Here is a 24,616-nt window from a genome sequence, read left to right as displayed (position 1 = left end):
AATGTGGTAGGCCGCTAGAGGGATACTAAAAGGGTTTGATTGCATGTGGTGGGGCACACCAAAAATAGCAGATCTGCACGCTCACACACTGTCATGCTGCAACGTGTTGTAAGCATGTAGAGCTGCTATTTTCGGTGCGTTACACCGTCGTGCACAACTGAGCATAAATCCAGATTAATGCATTAAATGGAATACATTTGAATCAGTTAAAAGGAATTGAGGGGATAGTGAAATAAATGTTTAATAAGGAGTGAGAGAAGAGCAGAGCGAGTTGGTACAAAAATAGCATTTTGGTTTATTAAAGGGAAGACGGCTCAGATAAGAAATGCATATATTATGTCCCTGGTCTATCATCTGAGGCAGTCCATTGAGTACTTTTCCATGGACAATTCTCTTGAGCTAGAATCAGGACCCGTGACTCTAATCAACCAAACCCTGAAGCATTGTTCACTGACAACTTAAGCAATTGAAGGATGACTTTATGCACACACTGAATTTGTATCAGAACGTTTGTGAACAAATGCTTTTAAAATACAAAAAAATAAAAATAATTATATATATATATATGTATATGTATGTATATATATAATTATTTTCTTTTTTTTTTACCCAGTTCTATCGTCGTTTCAACCTCGTTTCAGCTTCAGGGAGTCTTACACTTACACTCTTCTGTTTCTGAGATGCAGTGGACAACAGCACACTGTATAGTAATGCTATACAGTCGTGACTTCCAGAGCACAGGATTTATGTACATGTCAATGCTGCTGTTGGTATTTTGCCCAAGATATACAGTATATTTTTTAAATGGAGCAAAGCAATGGTGACTGTGTACTGTGCATGCGTGCAAGCTAGAGCAGGGAAGTGAATGAGTAACCTTTTGGGACTCTTGTAATCAAGTGGCTCAGGTCTGCTCTTCCGGACACCCTGATTAGTGACCCCATTCAAAAGGAACGGCTGGCCTTGAGGGCTGCAGCAGGGTTTTTTGATAAGTCAGAGCGGGGTGGGTGGGTGGTTGACTCTTGTCTCCTGGAGCCTCATACCTCCCCAGCAAGAGCTGGATCACTCCCAAGACCCAGGTCTCCCTCCAACAGATCTTCCAGGTGCTTGGGGCCCGTGATTCCGTCTTCATATCCCCGTTGGGCCTCCGGGTCCTCTGGCTTGACACAGGTGACCTCCACCTCGGGCTCCTGCAGCTGCTTTTGGTCCTAAATGGTAAATGGTGCATTTATATAGCGCCTTTATCCAAGGCACTTTACATAGATTGTGCATTACATTCACCCATTCACACACACATTCATACACCGATTGCGGCGGAAGCCATGCAAGGTACCAACCAGCACATCAGGAGCAATTTGGGGTTCAGTGTCTTGCCCAAGGACACTTCGACATGTAGACAGGAGGAGCCGGGATTCGAACCGCCGACCCATGGATGACCTGCTCTACCTCCTGAGCCACAGGGGGTAGGTGTTAACTGGGTGTTAACTGTCTATTGTCCTGACAATAGACAGTTAACACCTTTATCATTTGCCATTACAGTAGCAAAGGTACTAAAAAAAGATGCATATTGGTGCATGTGTCAGACAGTAGGTTAAGTGACCGTCTGGGAATCAGAAGGTCGCCGGACCGATCCTCGGCACCTCCGTTTGAGCTTGAACATCTGCTAATGTTGCTACTTTTATAGAATGTTGAAAATATATATACAAAAAAGATTTGTTCAAAGTAGGGATGCCAGGTTTAATGTGATTAAGCCATAGCTCAGGGTTGGGCAACCAACTCTTTCATCTACCAGATGATCAGATTGATGTGATCAACTGAGTTGATCAAAAACAATCATTATTAACAATGATTGTTTGATGTGCATAAACCTTTCTCCCCACAGTCAGACTTACCTTTATTATAATTCATATTAAATTATTGATTCAATTCTTGCTAGGTTTTATTATTAAATACTTTACTATGGCTTGTTTGGTCTGCTGAATGCTATGCATGTATTATTCTAAAGCCTACAATAAGAAGTAAAGCAATGGTGGTTTTTAAAAGTATAGTACCATGATTAAAAATTTACCTGTGAGCTCAAATGGCCGAAATGTACTGTATAGGGCTGAAGTGGGTAATGTATGTTTCATAATAATCAAAATCTACAAAGTAACTATAGTAACTAAAGTTTTAAAACAATTGTAGTTGAGTAAAGGTATAATATTGGCCTCTGAGATGTAAAAGTATAAAAGATTGAAATACTCCAGTAATGTAGTACCTCACAATTGTACTAGTTACTACACCGCTGGTGGTTTTCACCGTTGGGCACTGGGTGATGATCATGCCAGTCTTGGAAAACGACCAAGTGATCATGTGGCTGAAAAGGTTGCCTAGGCCTGCCCTAACTGCTCCACCATCATGCACTCACATGAGCAGCACACTGCTGGGTCATGCATAAAAGATATTCCCCTCTGGGATCAGTAAATACCCCCTTCATTTCCCTTTACAAGAAATACAAGATTAAAAGATAGATGAATGTAGTAGAGTTAAGAGAATTCTTACCTCACAGGAATGGGAGCTACTGAAGAGCCTGGCCACGGGCCCACACCACGATGGCAGAGAAAAAGTCAATGGGGGGCCGGAGTGTGTGAGTGCTGGCATTAAATATCTGTTAGCTTGTTAAGGCATGGTGTGTGTGTGTGTGTGTGTGTGTGCGTGTGCATGTGTGTGCATGCTTGGTGTCTCTCTTGGACAGGGAAATTATTGGAAATGGTGTTTTCGGCCCAGCCTCAGGCCAAATGTAGTTCCCATCACGGAATCACAATTCAGAGGTAATACAGTATTTGATGGCATTTAATAAGTGGGTTATCCCATTCAGAACTAGAGTGCACTCCTTGTCTCGCTCCATATGTTTTTTATATAAATGTAAGGGCTTAAACAGGCACATTCTTTCGTATTGACGGTAGCTGTTTATACAAGAATAGGGAGATGTGACAGTCACAGAACTGTGGGATATTTGCTATTCGGTTCATTTTTCCTCCACATATTGTTAACAGATGCCTGTCCGAATTAGCATTTCCTCTAAAGAGCTCAGTCAGTGGCACATCATGAAAATAAAGACTACAGGCTTGTACGTAGACATGCAGTACAGTAATACACTTGACGGTGTCACCAGATCAGATGCGCATGATTAAAATTAAGTAGTCACATTTCTGTTGCATCAACAGAAGAGAAAATGTAGTAAATGCAAGCAAGCTCACTCTGAGCAAAAAAGCTAGATAATTGAACAATGATACAGCCTTTTCACATTTCCCACCTGGAAGAAGGCTACTGCTAGAACGGAGATAAAGATAAATTCAGCAATACGTGGGGCACATTGTTCCTTTCATAAGACCACTGTCAGCTTACTGTCAGGGAATGTTCTGTAGGATTTTTCCTTGACTCCTCCAGCAAGAATGCCACTGACATCATGGTTTTCCAATTACAACAATGTGCTGCAGAGAGAGGGGTGCAGGTTGTGGGGAGGGGGGGCGTTTAATTTCACGCAAGCTTTAGGGCACTTACTCGTTCATATTCCACATTGCTCAATGCTCACCATATTTAATATATCGGCTCTCAGTGTCTCTCGGTATCACTACTAAAAGCTCCCAAATGTATTGTCAACCAAACAACAATGTGCCACAAAGGAAAACATTATTGGGAGAGATGGTGCTCTGGGTACAGACTCTCAACTGGAGTGGTACAATCAGAACTGCAGAAGGACAAAAGTGATATAGAAATACTGTAGTGTTGTCTAGTAGTGTTGTGTAATGAAAAGAAGAAAAGAAAAAAGAAGAAAGAAAATAAAACATACCTCTTTTTTATATTTTAAGGAGGGTTAAGTCATGCATAAGTAGCCTGGAAGCAGAGCACAGAAAGTCACCTAATGTTACTCTGTCACTCGGTGCCATTTCTTTCCATTCTTGTGCTGTTATCAGCAACATGCAAGAAGTGGGAATCACAGGGGGAACTCTGCCGGATAACAGGATTTTATTTATAAGAGTCTAGAACAAGCAGGATGGAGAGACATGAGAGAAAGGGAAAAAGGGAGGTAGAAACAAGTGTAAAGATGGCCGTTTATACAATGTAACCGAGAGGATGTGAAGTGAGAAGTGAGAACATCAGGTGTTGTTATGCAAAGCATAACAAAGGAGCCAGCTAGCCAGGTATAGACGGCGCCACCGGTAGCTTTGTTTTAGGTGTTGAGTGCGCCGTCGTCAACGCGTATTGTCGTGCAAGTGTGTGCATGAGGGGGGCGTGCATGCAGCTTCAGAACTACCGGGGCGGCACCCCGGGCAGTCCTACCGCTAGCTCACCGCTGCTCGCACGCACGCACGCACGCACACACACACACCACACACCACACACACACACAAGTTGTGCTGGGCAGGTGCCTGGGGGTGCATGGCAGCCTAACTACTGCTTCTGCCATCTTCTTAGTAATTTCCTCTGCATCCTCCTACACTTGCATAATGCACACATACGTGAGCAAACCTGTCATTATCATGGCCATCGGAGGTCCACTGCAATTACAAAACTAAATGTCAGCAGCTCATGCGCAAGTGTTTGATTTGGGGATCTGAATTGGAATTTTGGCAGCGTATATTACAGAGTAGCACGAATGTAGGCAGTACTACCCAGAGATTAAAGTTAATCTCCCCCAAGCCACAGGGGAAGATCCATCAGCAGAGCCAGCCAGCCCAGCCAACTAACAGAGTCAGCCTCAGTATTTTAAACACAGGTGGCCCCCGCGGCCTGACAGAGTCCAAACAAAAGCCGACAGTTGCCAACAATATCCCCAGCCCACCCCCCAGCCCAGCCCAGCCCAGCCCACCCCACTCCCTGGGGCAAACCACCGGCTGTAAACCACTTCACCTGGGAAGATGAAACGCACTTTGATGTCTGTCAGAATCGATGCCTAGAGAGCCAAGTGTTCCTCTAAATGGGCCTTGAAGGCAGGATGACAGGGAGGGTTGGTTAGGGAAGCAGCGGTGGCGTTATGCCTTGAGGACCGGCAGGCCAAGCTGCAGCTCAACTATAGAATAGCCTACTACCTGGCAGCCAACGCCCAGGGCTGGTCAACTTGAAAGGGGCCTCTGCAGCACTGCTTCTCGTTGATAAGCAACACCAACCAGGACTCCACAACTGTGTGTGTATACTATTACTATCTCATTGCTGTAGAGCAGCTTAACGTTTTTTGAATTTGAAAAAGTTTTGTTTGTTTCCACCTGATAGAGACAATATCCGGCTCACTGCTCGACGCCTACGCCCTCTCTCTCTATCTCACATTCTCTCTTGCACGTGAACGAACACGAACACGAACACGAACACGAACACACACACACACACACACACACACACACACACACACACACACACACACACACACACACACACACACACACACACACACACACACACACACACACACACACACACACACACACACACACACACACACACAAAATACAACATTGGGTCTGTTACCTCACATCATAACAGGAGACTTCTACTCCAGGATCTACAAAAAAACACTCTAACTGGCCATCATTTTCCCAGAATAGCTCAGGTTTTTGTTGTTGCAACAAAAAAAGGAACCCTCAAATCATACAGAGTCCAATAAAACATAAAATGGAATTAATTTTCTACAACTTTCAGGTGCAGGTACATTGCATAATCCTATTCTCTTCTGGCACACCCTACATGTCTAATCCTAATGCTGAATCCAATCTGAATCTTTCCATAATTGAAAGCCTAAAGGCCCTTTCAGACAGGGGACTATTGACGTCTCGTGTGCAGACGCGTAGCGTGGAAAAAAAGCTGACCACAATCCAGCTCTTGCCTCCCGTGGGTGCGTGCATGAAACGAGCATGCGCGTGAAAATTTCACGGGACCTCACCGGCTTGAATCTACGCCCGCAACTCTCTGCATGTCCCAAATAATCGATGGATGCCAAGAACGGACCTCTGCCCCCATTTTTCCACAACGGCCTATTATATATCTCCAAAGTCATGTCATCAACACGGACCTGTACGCTTCCCCATATTCAATCCCCATTGGCTAAGATTGCCTTCCAAAGTTTGCATGTTCTCCCTGTGTCCCCTAGGGTAGGTACCCTCACAAAAAACATGCAGTAATCCTGGTCTCTAAACTACCTCCCCCTGGCTAGCCGGGGCACCTGATGGAGGGGAAAGGAATTGGTCAGAATAACGGGTTCCTTCCACGTGCTACGTCTGGCCGGGGAAACTCTCCCCTGTCAGGTGAAAAGAAGCAGCTTGGACTCCTCATGCATAGAAGGAAGCATGAGGCCAGTCTGCTGCCCCCCCAGGTTGGCAAAGGAAGTGTAGCGCCCAGGATTACATTAGATAATTGACACTGGGTGAATAAATGTTTTCAGGAGTGTCCTGTTTTGTACAAAATGCTGCAAATCATTAACACAGCGTCCAATTGCGGTGAAACTGTGCACGCATATTCCCACTAGGCTGAGGAAGAAATGCCACTTGGCATTTTCCCAAAAACGCTCCTATCCTGGTGGAGACCTGTGTCCTGAGGGGCAAAATGTATTACTAAGGTGCACCACTTGCTCCCCATCTGAAACGGCTTTTACCCTAAAACAATATTTTTTAACGTTAGACAACAATTTCTCTTGTGAGGACCAGGAAGATGATCATCACAATGTGTCTCTCACATTCTGCCAGTGATGGAAAAAGTACTCCAATGTTTTACATAAGTAAAAGTATCAATACTGCAATAAAGGCGTGACGAACCAACGGGAAATGCAAGTTTTCATAGTAAATGCGACCTGCGGTTGCAATAATACAAGTACACACACACACACACACACACACACACACACACACACACACACACACACACACACACACACACACACACACACACACACACACACACACACACACACACACACACACACACACACACACACACACACACACACACACACACACACACACAGTGTTGAAAAAAAAATGATACACTTCATGCAGTTGCTATGGTTACGAAACTCAGAATAACATGCTCTGACAAATAAAGGGTCAATGAATGTGTGTGCACGTGTGTACAGTAAGTGCAGTGTCGGAAGAAGTAGGCTAAAAGCAAGCAAAACAAGCTCACAGCGCGTCACCTTTGTCACATTTTCGAAACAATATCGAAAATGAGGGTCCCTGACACAATACATTATTAGATGGTGGTCCGCAGTCAAATCAATTTAGGGGTCCTTGGCACAAAAACGTTTTAAAACCACGATAAAGTATAAACAAAAGTTAAAAAAAATAATTACTTAGTCACTTTCCACCACTGTGTGTGCGTATGTGCGTGCGTGTGTGCGTGCGTGTGTGTTGCAGACTTGTGTTTGCCCAGATATTGACTCAGTGGCTCTCTTGGCAGGCGGCGCACAACGTCCATCTCTCATGGGGACCAGCATCTTTAACGTGATTAGACCAGGCTGTCTGAGGCGTAAGAGTGATTATGCAGAACAAGTCATCTTAAAGGAATACACCGATGATGTTGCAGAGGGATGTTCTAGTTATTTTTGCTGTCTCTCTTCTTTTTTTTTGCAGTTTCAGAGATAAACAAACTCCTGTTTGAATTACAAATTATAAATCTATTACTTATGCACTAACAGTGTTTTTTTCCTTTTCACAAACTGATACACATTATACATACAAACACACATCCATACATCATCATCTTCTTAATGCCACCAGACAGTGGCCTTGTGGTTAGAGTGTCCGCCCTGAAACTGGGAGGTCGGGGTTCGATCCCCGGCCGGGTCATACCAAAGACTGTAAAAATGGGACCCAATGCCTCCCTGCTTGGCACTCAGCATCAAAGGGTTGGATTGGGGGGTCAAATCTACTAATCAAATGATTCCCGAGCGCGGCACGGCTGCAGCTCACTGCTCCTTGGCTGCGGCTCACCGCTCCAAGATGGGTCAAATGCGGAGAACAAATTTCACTGCGCTAACGTGTGTGACAAACGACATCGTACGACATCATCTTCTTAATACCACCAGACAGTGGCCTTGTGGTTAGAGTGTCCGCCCTGAAACTGGGAGGCCGGGGTTCGATCCCCGGCCGGGTCATACCAAAGACTGTAAAAATGGGACCCAATGCCTCCCTGCTTGGCACTCAGCATCAAAGGGTTGGATTGGGGGGTCAAATCTACTGATCAAATGATTATCAAATGATTCCCGAGCGCGGCACGGCTGCGGCTCACCGCTCCAAGAGATGGGTCAAATGCGGAGAACAAATTTCACTGCGCTAACGTGTGTGACAAATTGTACGACTTTGACTTTATACATATTCATATAGTCTTCGAAATCATAAAACCTTCGTACTTAACAGTATGGTTCCTTTGCAAAACCCCTTGATAATATTTCTGCGTATTCTCCTCCCATATATTCCACAACTGGGCCCCCAAACTAAGAAAAATCCATCCATGTCTCCATGGAGAACATGTGTGAGTCGTTGTGGGAGCAGTTGCAGAACATTGTGGAGCCAACTTGAGACAGTTGGTACAACATCATCGATCAAACATAATGTAATATTGACAACCTTGCACAGTACCATAGGATAGATTCTCTTAAAGATGGAGTGCCGTGATTTTTGTACTTTTTCCAATTTGTGTTTAAGAGGTGACAGTACTTCATTAGACCCCTTGGTGTGGTTGTTATGTGCAATGATGTCTTCCATTTGTATTTAGGGTTTCTTCCTGGAGGCTGAAACCTTGACAGTCAAACGTGCCAATGAAAAAAACAGTAATATAGTGACATCACACTATCAGCCCCTCCCCCAACCCCTCCCCCTTTATCATACAACAACAGCTGTGGGTGTGGCTTCAGTTCAGGTGGATCACCACCCGTCACCACCCACCAGGCAAATCAGGCATACTTAATGAACTGGTGGGCGTGCACACATAAAAACGACATTTTAACAAATACAGTATTAAGTGTACAGTATTATACTGTACACTTTTTTGAAAAAAATCTTCCTCCTAATATAATATTTTTTTCCACCCTAAAACATGATCAGGGTGGAAAACATTATGGCATTCCATCTTTAAATCTATTTAATTCAGGCATCGACTAACAGTGTTTTTGTTTTTGTAAACTTGTTTTAGCTTTTTGTAAGTATATTATTCTGTGGACCCCAGGTGCCAGGTGTAAGAGGATCCAATGGGGATCCTAAATAAACTCATGAACCAATTATTGATCTGTATTAATTCTATACCATTTCTGCACTGGTAATTGCATATTTAACCACTTAAGCCCTATTCAAAAAATATTTCAAAATTGGCAGATCTACAAGCTCTGCATCATGGGCTTTCTTTTTTGGGGACTTATTTGGGGACTACGGACTGGGGGACTACGGATGAGCTTTCAGAATGATCGATCGAATTATCGATTTGTAGCTACAGTGTATGTTTGAGTTAAAAAAAAGAATTCTTGTAGCTTTTACAAGGTCTTTGATGTTTTGATTCCATCACTCATTAACACTGTGGGCTGAATGATGTACCTACCTCTCAACTAATGGTTTTTTGTTTTGAGTGGATTTCTTTTCCATTATACCAGAGACATACCGTAATTATCCATCTCATTCCATTTGTAGGCATCCACTTGTAGCTTTCACACAGTCGTACTTTTCATTCAATCACTCAATAGCATCCCTGGATGCATAATGCTCTACCGCTCAACTAATGGACCATGAAAGCACAAACACACCAAAAGAGTCCAACTCAATCATGAACAAAAAATAAAAACCTTTCATTCATATGAACACGTAAACACTTTCACCATGCCAGCCTGCCTCCACTATTCTTCTCACAAAGACACTCAGTAGCTGGGAGTTGGGCCCCATGCACAGAAGACTATGGAACACTATGGATACATCTATAGTCAACTCAACCCCTTCTTGGACAAGATCAAATGGTACGGCAGATACATTGACGATTTATGCATGATTTACACAGGATCTGAACAAGATCCTCATAGATTTCCATAATTTCATAAATTCAACTAATGATAATCTGAGACTGTCCTTGGAATACAGTAAAAAGGAAATACATTTTTTAGACCTAAAGATATCGAGGGACGACAATGGCAATCTGCATACATCCATTTACAGAAAAAGTAGTGACCGTAATACGATCCTACGAGCAGATGGTTTCCATCTCTCCAGTCTTATCTCCAACATCCCCTATGGACAGTTTCAAAGATTAAGGAGGCTCTGTGATTCTGATGATGATTTTGACCAACAAGCCACAGATATGAATCACAGGTTTACTCATCAAGGCTACATAAAGCACATACTGCAACAGGCATACACTAAAGCAAAATCTCACGAAAGGACAAATCTGTTCTGTTCCAGAAGAACACCCGTGGATCCAACCCTGGACAGATATATTTCACCACTCAGTACAGTACCAATGCACATAAAATTAAGGACATTATAAAGAAGAACTGGCGCATTATACAGAGTGACCCGGATCTAAAAACTGCGTTTCCTCACCCCCCGTTTTTTTCTTTTAGGCGTGCCCCCACCCTTAAAGACAAGTTGGTTAGGAGTTACCTGCCACCCACCCCTTCCAACCCGTCTGCTTGGTTACAGCGTCCAGAGGGGAACTTCAAGTGCACTGCACCAACGTAATTAAGACAAAGAGCTTTGTGGATGTTTTCAGTCAGATTAGAGGTTTCGCCAACTGCAACACGACTTTCGTTGTCTACAGATTGGAATGTGACTATGGCTGCTTTTATATACTAGTGTAGGATGAACTACAGATACAAAAATAGACTAGCAGAACACAAGTATGCAATACGGAATGAAAACCTTATCCCATGGTGGTACACTACAAAGAGGCTCATCATGCCAACCCAAGCTCTTTAAAAAGTATTGCTATAGAAGTCATCCCTAAAACTGTGATAGGCGGTGACAGATTAGTTGCTTCAGAGAGAAACTTTCTGGATTGTAAACCCTTAAAGCTACAAACTTCCCAGGTCTCAATGATGAAATAGATTTTCCCCCTTTTCTCTAAAAAGGTTTCTTCCTCCTCACACACTGTTCACTTTTGTTGGTGTTCCATCTTTGGGATTCTGTCTTTTTATTTTTATTTTCGTAGTCGTATTGGTATCCATGTACTTTTAAACTGTGGATATAATTATGTTATGAGGTAGATTTTGAATGTGCTGACATTGATGCTCTGACATTTATTGTTCTGACACTATTGTGCTGACATTGATTATACTGACACTGAATGTTTTCAATCATGATGATTTAACTTTGGTCGCTATATAATGACGTCATAACTATGGGACCCTGACGAAGGCTTGTAGCCGAAACGCTGCACAACAGTGAAACTTGGTGGTGAAAAAACGCTATTTACGTGCTCAGACGGACCCAGCCAGGGACCCAGCCAGCCAGGTACACACATTGCTGAGCATTGGAGTGGCTGCATCACTCAAAAACGGTCTGTGTTGTTATTCATGTCCTCACTGTTTTGTCTTTTTTGCTATTATTTTAATGTTATTTAATGCTTTTACTTTTGCTCCGTAAAACACTTTGAGCTGCATTTCATGTCAAAATGTGATATGTAAGTAATGTTTATTGATGAATATAAACTCAACAGGGGTCATCACCATGTTGGCTTGTGGTGGAAGTGTTTGCCACGGACATACAAAATGAGCGGACAATAATATGACCATAAACACAAAGAGATAGCCCTGAATGACCATAGCAGAACCGTAACTCTGAGAGTGCACAAATGGAACCCAGTGAACTGTACGGGTTCATTTGGTTCCATTTGTACACTCTCAGAGTTAAGGCTGACTCCTTGCAAATAAAACGTTTGAGACCCACTATAGTACTAGTGGACTCATAATGTGCCATAGTGTCATATTAAATCAGTGTCATACATCTCCCGAAGAAAACCTGCAGACTAGACATTCAGTAATTGGGTATTATGATCAAAATAAGAACATTATAATGGTGTGTACAACAGAAAATAAATTTCTTTTATCAAAATAGCCTACTTGTACTTCCTTACTTTACATCACCGACTGCTTAATAGATGAAAGTAGACAGAGAGGTACAGTATGATAAGAGTTGAGACCTTGAGAAGAGTGCTAGTAGCTCAAGACTGACAAACAGCTTTTTCCCCTACGCAGTCAGACTGCTAAACGAACGACTACTAAATGAGCATTGACTGTCCCCTCATATGCATCATGCATCCTGACTCTAACTGGACTGTGATAATTTATTCGTTCCCTTTTTCATCCATCATGCACTTTAAAATATCACCATGCACTTTACTTTGTGTTGTATGTTACGTGTTATGTTATGTGTTTATGTACTACGGTTATGTGGGAGCTCCATTGAAATTCCGTTGTATGCTCAGTGTATGCTTGGTGTGCAATGACAAATAAAAGTCTATTCTTCTCTATGTAAACATGAGCGGAACGGAATTAATGTGCTTCCCCTTTGAACACATTCCTCATGTTACCTTACATCACACTTCTCCTTAGGTGAACTCCATTAAGAGTGGATTAGAGCTCTGCTGTTATGGATCGCTAACCTGACAGCCATTATAACATGATCCAACAGGCCCAGTTACCACCATACACGTACGTACAAGTCCATACGCCAATGAACTGTAGCATTATACAAGGAGCTGGTGTTGTTTTCAGGAGACGATTGAGAGTTGAGACACAACAATGGTGTTATTATTTTTCTCTCTCTCCGTGTGTGTGTGTGTTTTGAGGGCTATGCCCAGCTTTGTGTGTTTGTGTGTACCCCATAGCGATGATTTGATTGGCTGAGCAATGTGTGTACCGTGTACCCCATAGTGATGATTTGATTGGCTGAGCGATGTGTGTACCCCATAGCGATGATTTGTTTGGCTGAGCACGGAATGTGATGTATGATTATATTACAAGAGCGCCCCTCACTGCACACAAGTGTGATTTGTTTTCTAGCGCCACAACTAACGTCCATAATATGTACAGTATACATCTGCTGCTATGCTCATCACCGTTATATCTTATCTCAGGGTTGTTTAAATATGTAGATTTTGTATTACCTTTCCCCCTTGCGATACGATTGGGAACTATGCACAAAAACAAATTTCATCCACCTTTTTACTTGGTAAATCTGTGATGTGACAATAAGGCTGATTCTACTATTCTACTACTGCTCTGGGTACAGTTAACATCCTGAAATGTCCAGTGGTTCTCAAACCTTTATTTATTTATTTCAAGGACTCCCAGTGGTCCCCAATACAGGGGACCACAATGGAAACATCCTTTTAGCATTATTGTATAACCTCTGTACCTTTTGAAAACTGTTAAGTAGTCATCAATCAATCAATCAATCAATCAATCAATCAATCAATCAATCAATCAATCAATCAATCAATCAATCAATCAATCAATCCTTTTATAACTGTAAGGTTCCCTTTGGTTCCTAACTATCAACAATTTAGCTGGGGACGTGCCCGGAACACCCTCAAGGACCGCACTTTTAGAACCACCGCTATATTATCTGCCTCTGCTCTCTTGTGGACCACATGAACGTTGTCAATCTCACAGTGTACAGCTTTACAGTAAATGATTCCCAAACCGTGTTCTTGTACGTTGTCTCTTGGACCAAAACGTGTTACCGATTCAGACCACACACTGCTCTGAAAATCATACATTGACAATCATATTACAGGGGATGGCACGAGCAGCACCAGGGAATTGGGAGAGAGATGACACGCAGCAACGGTCGTCGGGTCGGGATTCAAACCCACAACACTGCGGTGCCTGGACCGCTATACACCAACAGCCCAGGCCCGCAAGTCCATATTAAAGGAGTATAGTTCACCCGAAAAAAATGACCTTTTTGTCACATTCCTAAGGCAATAATTTGATAACCGGCTGTGCAGAGGCTGCGCTTCCGGAAGGAGACACAAAAGAGACTCTTTGTGTCTCCGTATGGAACCACTGCTGGTCATCCAATTATTGGCTTAGGAACAATGCGACAAAAACAAGAAAATATCCATGAATATAAGTCTCCATGGGGTGAATCATTTTCTTGGGTTAACTATCCCTTTAAAGTTAAAAAAAAAAAACCCAATCTGCTCCCTACAAGCTAGGTCATGAGGCCATTACTGGGCTAAATTAGGTTAGCCTCGTCCTAATTTGGTGCTCATGAAACTCCACTGTTTTATTTTCTTCTCTTCATGACTTTCTACAGTGAGTGAATGGTTACAGTCTGTTTATAAAGCATTTGGTGTAGCAAATAGTTTACATACACCTTCAAACACACAAAATTGTTGTTTTGTTTTATAGGCTTAGTACTTGCTGTGCTTGCCCCTTTTCCTATATTAGTATTCATCTTTTTGTATTGTATTTTACTTTGTGATAACCCAACTGCAACTTATTAACTGAACTGCCAATTACCTGTTAATTGATACTAATTGTTGTTTCCTGTGTTCTTCAGAGTTACGGAGGCAACATCGTACTGTGGGGGAGATCTATCGGGAGGGCTTTTCCCCCTCCTCCTCACTGCATGCGTGTGTGTGTGTTAGAGTGCACCTAACCCACCAGTGTTTGTAAGTGATTTTGAAGTGTATTTGCTGTGGATTGAAGTAGTCAGAACCCTCACCCCACTAACTTCTTCCTCTTCTTCCTCTTCTCCCCCTAGTCGATTGTTGACCCCTGCTTACCCTTTTAATATTAAATTGTACTGTATAACTTGATTGATCGAATTAAACTAAACTAATACTTTTGTTACAATAAATGGAAAGTGATTCTCTTGAGAAACACGTCTCTGCTCCTATGATTACACCCAACCTGTGTTGCACTTTATACTGTTGCACTTTCATTGATGTCCTTGGGTTAAAATTCCCAAGGTGGCGTAGTCGAAGAATATATATATGTGTATTTCTGCCAAGGTTACACACGCATGCAGGCACAAGCAAGCGTATGTGTGCAGACTGTACACATACAGTACTGTAAATGCCAACAAACTTTCATTCATGCACAAGGGGAGACAGCTACAAGCACACAGTACATGAAGGTGCTTTCCCCCCCTTTTTCCCTCACTGTATATGTTTCTTTTCCCTTTTTACCTCCATTATGATGAATTCCTGTTCTGTTCTTTGTCTATTGTCTATTTGTACGTCTCTAAATGTTTTGATGAATTGAACATGGTGGACCCTATTGTAAATAAGTGTAATGCTTAATTGGGTCGTCCACTCACAGTTAACAGCCTTTGTATTGAGTTTGTGCTTGAAATGTACTGTAATTCTGCAAACTGTTAATAAATATTTCAATCAATCAATCAAAGCTTATATACTGTACACATACACTATATAGCTCTAGATGGGTATGCCACAAACTGCATTCATATTGTCACTGTTGGGTGGACAGTACAGTATGTGCTGTTAATATTTATATTGAAAAGAACCTGCCTTCCTGTGTTCACCCAATGTAGTTATTATTTAGATACATTGGTTAAATATTTATAAAACCCACAGACAGACTTAACCACTTTCATGTTGCCATCCCTATTTTGCACATGGCATTATGGGCGTAAAAATATTAAGAAATTGCAAAAAAAATAGCTGATATAAAAGCTCACAATGCGTGTTGTGAGGCATTGTTAGCTTGTATTATATCAGCTATTTCCACTGCTTTAGTGTGTGTGGCACTGTACGATTAGGGCATTAATTCCTGAAGAAACATAAAAAGATGAAATATAGAGAAACAAGGTTTCTGACCGACAGCGATTAAGATAACCTGTGCTGCTCTTCAGATTCCATAAATTGCAGTTTTCTGCTACATTTCTGCACTGGTCAAAGGATGAGGCTGCTTGCTCCACAGACCGTTTACCGCTGTACATGCTGAGTGTGTGACCGCGTACCATCCAGGCAGCAGTATCAGTGAAAGGATACTTGTAGTCCAGAGAGTGCCATAGGCCTTGTGTTGCTGTGTCTGGGGGCCTTCCCTGTGTGCCTGGCCTCTCTGTAGTAACCTGTAGACCATGAGAAAACCATGTCACCCCAGTGATGCACAAAAGGCCCTCTGAGCCGAGCCACGTATACCCAGCCTGATGGAACCTCTCTTGGGGGGTCAGCTAGGCTACCGGTATATCCAATGACCCATACTTTTACACGGGACACCCTGGCCTCCAGTGGGAAAGATGGAACATCCTGTCCCAAAAGCAAAGCAAAAAAGCATTGCGATGCGTTGTGTATGCAAGCTCAGCGCGTCCGCTATTTTCGGCTTTAGGGTTAGTAAAGTATGTTAGTAAAGTAAATATAATTGGCTGTCAGTAAGTAAGTATCCAAAAATACAAATACTCAAGTATTCCAATAATTTACTTGTACTCAAGTAAATAATTTCTGTCGGTTGCAAACCTCCTATGTCAAAAACTGTTACTTTTCAGGATTAAAATAAAAAAATAGCAACAGTAGCAGATAGACTAGCTCAAAACACGTCGCTTCGCACCGTATTTCGAGCTTGTGGATCTTCTGCTTTTGCACAACACTCGAGGAAGTAGGGCGTTCAACGTCGTTTTACAAAAAAACCCCACAAAAAGTTCAAATATAGAGATAAGAGGTTATCTGCCCGACAGCAACGGAACGTACTTCTTTACTGTCCGCTGCATTACTGTTTAGTGCAGCGACTCCCCCCACCCCCCCACACACACACACCCTGGGCACCGTCTCACCATTACCATTTACATAAGAATGAGGCACAGAGCCGGGCAAGGTCTGGCAGGCCAACCTGACCGCCGTCTCCACTGGGACTCCCCTGCAAGCTCACCCAGCCATGCTGTCCATTCACTGCCACCCACAGCAGCCTCTCAATGCCCAGACCTTCCCCCATTCACAGAGAGCACAGATAACGGCCAGGTCAAATACAAAGATAAAGGAGAGAAAGAGATGGAGAGACAGTGGGAAGAAGGGGGAGGGGAAGGGAAGGCGAGGGCGCGTGCACGTGTGTGTGTGTGTGTGTGTGTGTGTGTGTGTGTGTGTGTGTGTGTGTGTGTGTGTGTGTGTGTGTGTGTGTGTGTGTGTGATTGTGTGTGTGTGTGTGTGATTGTGTGTGTGTGTGTGTGTGTGTGTGTGTGATTGTGTGTGTGTGTGTGTGTGTGTGCGTGTGTGCGTGCGTGCGTGCGTGCGTGCGTGCGTGTGTGTGTGTGTTTGCGCATAGGGGGTTGTGGCAGTGGCATGATAAGAAGGCTACCGCTGACTGTTATTATTGCAAGAAGCCTAAACGTATTTCCTCTGCATCTATTTTTGATGCGGTGTTAAAATAAACAGCAGAGATGAAAAAAGATAAAAGCAGAAACGATTGCACATTGGCAGGAAACATCAGCGCAGGGTGAGGTGAACTACATTACATCCTTGTCATGTTTGTACATGTACATGGGGAAAAAAATAACTAGTCACGCCTCGAGCTGCCATTCTGTACTTGGCAATATGGCAATATGACATTTTCAGTGGAAAAACTAATCTTTTTTTTTTATTCAATTTTTTAGTCATGGCACAGTTCCCGTAGTAAATCCGTTGGGTCATAGGTTAACATATCAAACACAATACAAGACAAGACAGTGAATGTAAAATCAGACAAATAGGCATGAGAAGGTCAAGCATTTAAGATATTTGTTTAAAAATAATAATAAAATAAAAGCTGGGGAAGCCTCAATAAAGTGCTACGGTAGGGTGGAGAAGGCCAATCTAAAGAGGTGTGTTTTTAGTTTTTGTTTGAAAATGTTGGTGGAGTTGGCCTCTCTGATTTCCTGAGGAATTGTATTCCATAATTTTGGTGCATAAAAAGAGAATGCTGCTTTTTCTTTCGTGGTTTCTTTTTTCCTTTTGTGGCCAGTAAACATGCTGTGGAGGATCTTAGTGGATGGAGTATATGATGGTAAGAAATCTGTTATGTACCTGTCTAGATACTTCCTTAATGTTAACGAAGTCCACAGCCACAACACCGCATGTACAACGAGTGCAACGAACCGCATGTACAACCCAGATTGTATTGAGTTTGTGCTTGAAATGTACTGTAATTCTGCAAACTGTTAATAAATATTTCAATCAATCAATCAATGCAGGGCCTTGGCTGTTGAGTGCTTTGTAAACTATGAGTAGTACCTTGAAATCTATTCTCTGGGAGACCGGAAGCCAGTGGAGGGTGTGCAAGACTGGTGTGATGTGTTCTCTTTTCTTTGTTTTCGTTAGTAATCTAGCAGCAGAGTTTTGTATGAGTTGTAGTCTGTCTATGGCCATTTTTGGTAAACCTGGCTGTCAATAGAGCGTTGCAGTAATCTAGGCGGCTAGTGAGTAAAGGCATGGATAATTTTTTCAGCATCTGGTTGTGATAGGAAGGGTCGTATCTTGGCTATATTTACGGCTGGTTACTTGTGGTTTAACCCACATGGCTAGATGTCCTAGAGAGTTCATCACCTGATCTCTTTTTATCTTAGGGCCTACCAGTAGCACCTCTGTTTTATTTTCGTTTAGTTTGAATAGGTTTGCGCTCATCCAGTCGGTTATATCCCTGAGGCAGGATCTAGTTAATTGATTAATTTCTGAAGGGCGATAAATCTATTAACTATTAACATCCCTATTTACAACTCACAAGAATTACCTCAACACTTTATCAGTTAAATTATTTGAGAAGTTAATGCACTGGCTTAAGTGGCTTTGTCAGAATAATGTATTTATTGACAGATAACAAATGGTGATACAATCTCACAGAGTTTTAGGGGCTTATTTGTCACTCATAGTAGCTTAGTAGTCCATTTGGCGCAAACCTGGTGCCGAAATCTCGCAAACACAGCAAAGTAAACGCAAACAGCCATGATTAAAGGAATGAGAGGTTTAATATCCACTAATTATTTCCAGCTGACCTGATCCATTGTTCACAAGAATCCGTACCACAAGGTGCAGTAAGCTGTTTTGTGACAATACGTGTTAAATACCTCTATAATCTGATCATTGCTGTTGAGTGACTATTCCGTTGAGTGATTATTCAGTAAAAGGGGACTCCCTGAATCTCCAGTTCTTTAGTACACGGTTTCCAAAACAGTGGGCCGGGACCCATTTGTGGGTCACGGACCAAACATCTAATCTCTCTTTTGGGTCTCGCCCTGAAAGGTTTTGGGACCACTGCTTTAGTAAACACTAACATGCTTATGCAAAACATTTAGGCATTCATATTACTATCTATACAGTAGCTATAAACATTAAAGGACCACTTCACCACTTTTCAAATTCATAATTGGTTCTCACTAATGATCATGATAAAATGGCACAATTTCTTTCTACTCAGTCTGTGTCTAATGTCGATTAGCTGTGTCAAGCTAATCGAAACTGCAGTCGGCTTTCTATTCCTGAAAAGTTGCAATGAAAAAATGGAAGCCATCGTTCGCACGATAATAAAAATCTAAATATTTTTTCAAAATAATCTTGTTTAAAAAGAAATCTGCCTAATGATGATGATGTCACTGGTGGACAGGTTTCTGAACTACCCACAGCACTCCTATGAGACACAGACCGAGTAGAATTTGTTTTGGTATTTTATCATGAACATTAGTGAGGACCAATTATTGAAGATAGGTTGATAGGTTTTTTACCTGATCAAAATAATGGTCCTCTGGATTGTCATCTCCATCCACTCCCACTCTACAGACAAAAAAATTACAGGAGAGTAAGAGAGAGAGAAATGAGAATCATTATTCTTTGCCACAAATGAAGCTGTGCAAGACAGATTACATTTGGCACGCGGACCAATTACTGAACAATAAAAAATAAAAAAAACAAGTCGACACAGCTTGAAGATGACCTTTCTGAAAGGTTTCTTCAAAACCAGCTTGCTCTCTCAAATCACAGCGAAAATGTCAGATGTCCACGCCTGTGGTAAACGACAAAAACAGCTGCAATTATGCGTGATATTTTGCGGTGATTATTTGCTTGTCAAAGTCCCTGCATTGCTTCAGGGACATTTGAGCACCTGGACCGAGAGGATAGGACCAACTTGCCGCTAGCTCCCTGGAATTGAAATAAAGTGACTTGGCGCTAGCCGCAGTGACAGCTAGTGAACTGCTTCATTTGAAAAGAAGGGCATTATTATCTTGCTGTGCGTGTGTGTACAGTTGGAGGCCATCGATATTGTCCTTTTCTTTTTGCTGAGGTTTGCGTGATCTGCGCAAAAGAACAGTTAACCCATTTTGGGCGGGAACCCCTTTTGGTGTTTTAAACATTATAATTTAGCTATTGAAAAATAGCAGATCTACAAGCTCATAGCGCGCCACCGAGTGGCGCGCTACGAGCTTGTAGGTCTGCTATTTTTGAAAGATCGTGAAAATATTTATTTCAGAAAACTGGAGGATTTAGAAGGATTTTTTTTAATTTTGAGGTCAGGCCTAAATGGGTCAAATGATAAGGGACAATATCGGTGGCACCCAACTGTATGTGCGTGCACGGCACGGACTGCTTCCAGCTTGCTCCCACTGAACCTCCTTCTGACCACAGCACTATCACTCTCCCCTTTCTCGTCTCAACCCTAATCTGCCATCGGAGAGTTGCCACAAGAAACTATGTGATGATTCTTGGGAACTCACGTGACTTGATGCAATAACATTTTCTTTGTTGTGGCAGGCAGTAATCCATCATTTCTGCTTAGATAGCCGGGGGAGGAGGGGTCCGAGCATTTTGCTCAATTCTCACTCACACATTATGTGGTCCTCAGAGGAGCCACAGAGAGGCTGATCATCGGTTCATTGGGGAAAGCTGAGCATTAGTTTAGTTAGCTAGTTGGCAGTTGCTACAGGTGAGCATTTACCCATTAAGACCTTTAGAGCGATTCTACAAATGCCTTCTAAATCAGTAGTTCTCAAAGGTTTTTCGTAATAGAAAATTATTCAACATTCAAGATTTCTCAAAACCAATCCAATCCTCATCTCTCTCCCCCAATTTCCTGTCATCTTACTGTATTCTATCAAATAAATGCAGAAAAAGCTGTGTCGTATCGTGAGTGTATCGTTACATGCCTACAAGGTGCAGTAAACTGTATTGTTTTGTGACAATACGTGTTAAATACCTCTATAATCTGATCATTGCTGTTGAGTGACTATTCTATCAAATAAATGCAGAAAAAGACGTATCGTATCGTGAGTTGAGTGTACCGTTACATGCCTACAAGGTGCAGTAAACTGTATTGTTTTGTGACAATACGTGTTAAATACCTCTATAATCTGATCATTGCTGTTGAGTGACTATTCCGTTGAGATGGGGGCTAATCCCCATCTCTCTCCCCCAATTTCATGTCAGTTTACTGTATTCTATCAAATAAATGCAGAAAAAACCTGAAAAAAAGGGGAAAAGAGCAGATTGCAGATGTATGTCAATTATTAATGTCATAACACACAGGTCATTTTGAGATAGCGCCGTCACTGTGCATCTACGGTGTTTTCTGCGTGTGTGTGTGTTTGTGTGAGAGTGCAAGTGCGTGTGCATGCACACCTGCATACATCTGTTTGATTTTGCAGACGCAAAGGCTTTTCACTGAGAGGCCCCTGCAATCACACAGCAGACTGGAGATTCTCATCAGAGCATCAGAGCACTGAGATTACTGTAGATGTTCTGTCTTGGCGGTCTTCTCCCCTTTTCTCTCGTCCTTGTTCCTCTTTCCCCCTATCATTATTCCTCTGCATGTCTTTCTTTTCAACATAGACTTTCCACCTCATCCACCTTGCATGTATTCTTTGCTTTTGTGTGTGTTCAATACATTTCTATTTTATTGAATCAGTCAGATTGCAGTTTTACATGCAGGTGTGTAAAGCAGTGGATGAAATATTTTTTCTTGTGCGTGCTCCATTGTTTTGTGGTATTCCATGAGAAGAGAGAGGGCAGAGGTAGTGTGAAAAGCTGTGAAAAGATATAGAAACCGGTTAAATAGAATGAATAAAGATATATACAGATGTGTTAATGGGTCCCTGGTACAGAACTGCTATTGGGAGAAGATTAGGGGAGGCAGGCTGGCATGACGAATGTATTTCCGTGTCTGTATGAATTAAACATTTTAGAATGTTTGTTATCTGGCTGGTAGGGCATAACGGCTCTTACGGTGTGTTTGGGACGATACAATGTCTTTCCTTCATGAATCATCAGTTTAGAGTTAGAACATCATTCAGCCAGGGACACTACATTGAGTGATTGAATTAAAATCACTCAATGTAGTGTGTGTGGGGGGGGGGGGGGGGGGGAAGAAAGACAATCATCTGCGTGTTAGACCGGGCATTATACCTCAAGGTAACAGAAATAGTGTGAAATGAAATAGTATGACAAGTTCAAAAAACATTGTCAGAGAGACGGGGGAATTGATTTCACACCATTTACAATCTACTTTCCATTCTAGGGAAATGATTCCAAGATGCAGGGATGAGGGACCACTGTGCCTGATGTGATAGAAAGCAGAACGCACAACAGAGGCTTGCCAGGAAAGACTTCTTTCTCTGGCTCCAAGGGCGAAAATACAACCTCCTGGAAGAAGCCATAGACGCATTGTACAGCTTCCAATGTGATCAGGCATCCATCAGGCATCACTCAGAGATTTTTGAGAATTCCATATTCAGCCTCATCATAGAGCTGTTCCAAGTCTGCCTAGACTCTCTCTGAAGCCAACATGGTCTTTTAGCTTTCTGGCTGTTCTACTTTCATATGCTTCTAGGCAACTGCATGTTGTACCTTGCATACACCCATGAGGGTTAGGGTACTTCAAGTTTACAATATAACAAATCATAATTATTGTGTGCGCGCGCGCACACACACACACACACACACACACACACACACACACACACACACACACACACACACACACACACACACACACACACACACACACACACACACACACACACACACACACACACACACACACACACACACACACACACACACACACACACACGTCCTCCTTTTGGAAAGCCTGGCCATTTGTAAAACCTTAAATGTGGGAGAACTACTGATTTAGAAGGCTTTTGTAGGATCGGCCTGAAGTGAATTTCGTATTTATCGAGTGATTTGAACATTTATCAAGATCACTTTCAAGTTAAATATATTTGCTATTGCTTACTCATCCATGTGATGTCCTGTTGTCATCACATTGTACTTATCCTACTTATTTTGCATGTGTTTTGGAACGAGCCTGATTCCTACTTCCTAGTCTGTTCATCCATCTGACCATCCATCCATCCGACCATCCATCCGACCATCCATCCATCCATCCATCCGACCATCCATCCATCCATCCATCCATCCATCCATCCATCTCTCTCACTCACGATCAGCTCCTCCTCGTTTTGCTTCTCATCACCATCTCTCTACATTTATACACCCCTTTTGGGATCTTCCCTTCCTCTCTTTCATGCCATCCATCATCCGGTAATGTCCTTTTCAATATCAATTTGCACTCACTCGTCCTTACACGTAGCCCTCTTCCACACTGCCAGTTAGGGGTGAAAAAAGGTGAGAAGAATGAGGCTGTGAGGAGGGAAAAGACAGACCCACTGGAGCAGTGATTCTCAACCTGTGGGCAGAGGCCCACTGGTGGGCCGCGAGGGTATTGCAAGTGAGCCCCCAAATAATTGTCAAAACACAATTTACATTTAGGCATTTAGCAGATGCTCTTAATCCAGAGCGATGATGCACGTGATCACAACATCTACTCCACCGTTCACTGTTCCTGTTTATATTTGGGAAAACCCCTGTATCTCACCTCGCCTGCATTTTTTGCGAGACATTATTTTTAACAGACGATAACTATAGGGACTGGATGGTCGAAATTATTATTATTTATGTGCGGATCACAGGTGTATGTGATCACTAACGTATGTGATCACTAACGTGATTCAAAATAAATCTAAGATCTACAAGCTAACAACGCGTTAGTACCAGGTCGGGACCCACCGCATAACAACTTGTAGATCAGCTTATTTTGGCAAGCGAGTCACTCACTCAGGCAAAGCCTGGGGAATGGATCTGTTCTGAATAGTATATAGCTATATTTCTATATTTCAGCTACACAGTATCCTTCCTCGTCAGATGGTAAGTATGTGTTCATGTGATGTGGTCAATAAATAATATAAAAAATTAATGGCGTAAGCATGATGTGGTCAATAAATAATATAAAAAATGAATGGCGTAAGCATGATAGGTGAAACAATGGTGACGAGCCGAGGCATCTAAATGCATCAGCTGTCAACTGAAAATAAATAAAAGTCGGTTGGATTTGCATCATGTCTATAATTAGCAAAGTTACAGTGTGCGGTGTGTGTGTGTTGACAAATGTTGGGCACATACATATTTTATTTTATGCTTTGAACTATTCATTGATTCAGCATGAAGATTAAACCATTCTAAAGACATATACGCAAGCTTTGATCCCGGCTGGTAAGTCAGCCTGCCCTGAGACAGAGCGGACCTCCCACAAAACAACTATGGAAATGTCGGTACGATAAAAATATGGAATGGGGCCCATTGTGCTGATCATTGAACAGATTACAAAAGGACAACTAGGACAAATAGGAGT

At 42.3% G+C, this 24,616-nt stretch overlaps 1 protein-coding gene across 1 annotated transcript in view; it reads right to left on the bottom strand.

Moving 5' to 3' along the window:
* Window positions 1-265: 265 nt before the first annotated feature.
* The window catches only part of LOC306912879 (sodium/hydrogen exchanger 9-like), a 127,339-nt gene continuing 102,988 nt past the window's right edge, over window positions 266-24,616 (bottom strand). Inside the window, exons 13-16 of the mRNA XM_079489333.1 lie at window positions 19,659-19,707; window positions 15,967-16,046; window positions 2,539-2,644; window positions 266-1,205 (exon numbers count right to left, since the gene is read on the bottom strand). Of these exons, the coding sequence (XP_079345459.1) occupies window positions 1,035-1,205; window positions 2,539-2,644; window positions 15,967-16,046; window positions 19,659-19,707 (406 nt within the window). The 3' untranslated portion in view covers window positions 266-1,034. The remainder of the gene's footprint in view (window positions 1,206-2,538; window positions 2,645-15,966; window positions 16,047-19,658; window positions 19,708-24,616) is intronic.

This window comes from Electrona antarctica, assembly GCF_951216825.1.
Source record: "Electrona antarctica genome assembly, chromosome: 20".
In the NCBI taxonomy this organism is placed as follows: domain Eukaryota; kingdom Metazoa; phylum Chordata; class Actinopteri; order Myctophiformes; family Myctophidae; genus Electrona; species Electrona antarctica.
This window is presented reverse-complemented; position numbering and strand designations above follow the sequence as displayed.